This window comes from Apteryx rowi, unplaced genomic scaffold (genome assembly GCF_003343035.1).
Source record: "Apteryx rowi isolate R43461 unplaced genomic scaffold, aptRow1 scaffold_2066, whole genome shotgun sequence".
NCBI lineage: Eukaryota > Metazoa > Chordata > Aves > Apterygiformes > Apterygidae > Apteryx > Apteryx rowi.
The window spans coordinates 7565-9554 of record NW_020448382.1 but is presented as its reverse complement, the minus strand read 5'-3'; the positions used below and the strand labels follow the sequence as shown (position 1 = coordinate 9554).

At 67.0% G+C, this 1990-nt stretch overlaps 1 protein-coding gene across 1 annotated transcript in view; it reads left to right on the top strand.

Moving 5' to 3' along the window:
- Positions 1-3: 3 nt before the first annotated feature.
- LOC112965222 (valine--tRNA ligase, mitochondrial-like) overlaps positions 4-1990 on the top strand; it is a gene marked incomplete at its 5' end in the record, with an annotated part of 6658 nt that continues 4671 nt past the window's right edge. Inside the window, 4 exons of the mRNA XM_026064031.1 lie at positions 4-99; positions 1525-1628; positions 1739-1820; positions 1924-1986. Of these exons, the coding sequence (XP_025919816.1) occupies positions 4-99; positions 1525-1628; positions 1739-1820; positions 1924-1986 (345 nt within the window). The remainder of the gene's footprint in view (positions 100-1524; positions 1629-1738; positions 1821-1923; positions 1987-1990) is intronic.

Sequence of the window (1990 nt, the reverse complement as noted above, 5' to 3'; positions counted from 1 at the left end):
GGCGCCGACCTGGCGCTGGCCGAGGCTCACGGGCTGCCGGCGCCCGGCGTCATCGCCGACGACGGCACCATGCGGCCCCCGGGCGGCGGCTGGCTCCAGGTGACGTCCCCAACCCTCCCCGCGCGTGTGTCACCTCCCCCCGGCTGCGGGTGTCACCTCCCCACCCCGGCTGCGTCACCGCGTCCCGGCCCCGTGTCCCCGACCGCCTCCCCGTGTCCCCGGCTGCGTCCTCCTGACCCAACCGTGTCCCCTTGGGTCCTTCCCCGTGTCCCCTGGTCATGTCCCCATGTCCCCAACTGTGTCCTCATGTCCCCAGCCATGTCCCCATGACCCGGCCGTGTGTCTCCAACCGCCTCCCCGTGTCCCCATGACTCAGCCGTGTCCCCTTGGGTCCTTCCCCGTGTCCTTGGTCATGTCCTCGTGTCCCCAACCGTGTCCCCGTGTCCCCATGACTCAGTCGTGTCCCCATGGTCCTTCCCCGTGTCCCCAGCTGTGTCCTTGTGTACCCAACCGTGTCCCCGTGTCCCAGCCACGTGTCCCCARCCACCTCCCCATGTTCCCAGCCGTGTCCCCTTGGTCTTTTCCCGTGTCCCCAACCGCCTCCCCATGTCCCCAGTCGTGTCTCCTTGGTCCTTCCCCATGTCCCCAACTGTGTCCCCATGACCTGGCCATGTTCCCTTGGTCCTTCCCCATGTCCCCAAACACCTTCTTGTGTCCCCAGCCATGTCTCCATGACCCAGCCATGTCCCCCTTGGTCCTTCCATGTGTCCCCAGCTGTGTCCCCGTGTGCCCAGCCACATCCTTACGTTTCCGGCCGTGTCCCCTTGATCTTTCCGCGTGTCCCCCACCGTGTCCCTGTGTCCCCAGCTGCGTCCCTGTGTCTCCAGCCATGTTCGCTTGATCCTTCCATGGGTCCCTAGCTGTGTCCCCACATTCCCAGTCATGTCCCCTTGATCCTTCCCCGTGTCCCCARCCACSTCCCCATGTCCCCAGCCACGTCCCCATGTCCCCAGGCACGTCCCTTTGGTCCTTTCCTGTGTCCCCAGCCGCATTCCTGTGTCCCCAGCCATGTTCCTATGTCCCCAACTGCGTCCCCACGTCCCCTTGATCCTTCCCCATGTCTCCAGCCACCTCCCCATGTCCCCAGGCATGTCCCCACGTCCCCAATCACGTCCCCTTGATCCCTCCCCATGTCCCCAACCACCTTCCCATGTCGCTAACCATGTTCCCATATCCCCAGTCACGTCCCTTTGGTCTTTTCCTGTGTTCCCAGCCATGTGCCCATGTACCCAGGCATGTTCCCTTGATCCTTCTTTGTGTCCCCAACTGCATCACCGTGTCCCCAGCCGTGTCCCCACGCTCCCAACTGCGTCCCGATGTCACCAGCCGTGTCCCCACACTCCCAGTCACATTTCCTTGGTTCTTCTACGCGTTCCCAGCCGTGTCCCCAGCTCCGTCCCCACGTCCCCAGACGCGTCCCTTTGCTCTTCCGCGCGTCCCCAACGGTGTCCCCAACGTCCCCAGGGCGTGCACCGCTTCGTGGCCCGCGAGGAGGTGGTGGCGGCGCTGGCCGACCGAGGCCTCTACCGCGGCAGCCAGGACCACGCCATGACGCTGCCGCTCTGCAGGTACCGCCGCGTCCCCGTCCCCGTCGTCCCCTCGGTGCCACCGCCGCCGCGTCCCCACGTCCCCGTGTCCCCACGGCGGGCGCTGAGGTGGCCCCCCCGCGTCCCCGCAGCCGCTCGGGCGACGTCGTCGAGTACCTGCTCAAGAGCCAGTGGTTCCTGCGGTGCCGCGACATGGCGCGACGCGCCCGCGAGGTGACGTCACGGCCACCGGGGCGGGACAGGGTGGCCCCGGACGCCTGGGCCCCTCCGGGTGCTGATTGTGTCCGTCCCCTCCCCGCCCGGCTCCGTCCCTTAGGCGGTGACGTCGGGGCAGCTCCAGCTCATCCCAAAGTTCCACGAGAAGAACTGGAAAACCTGGATGG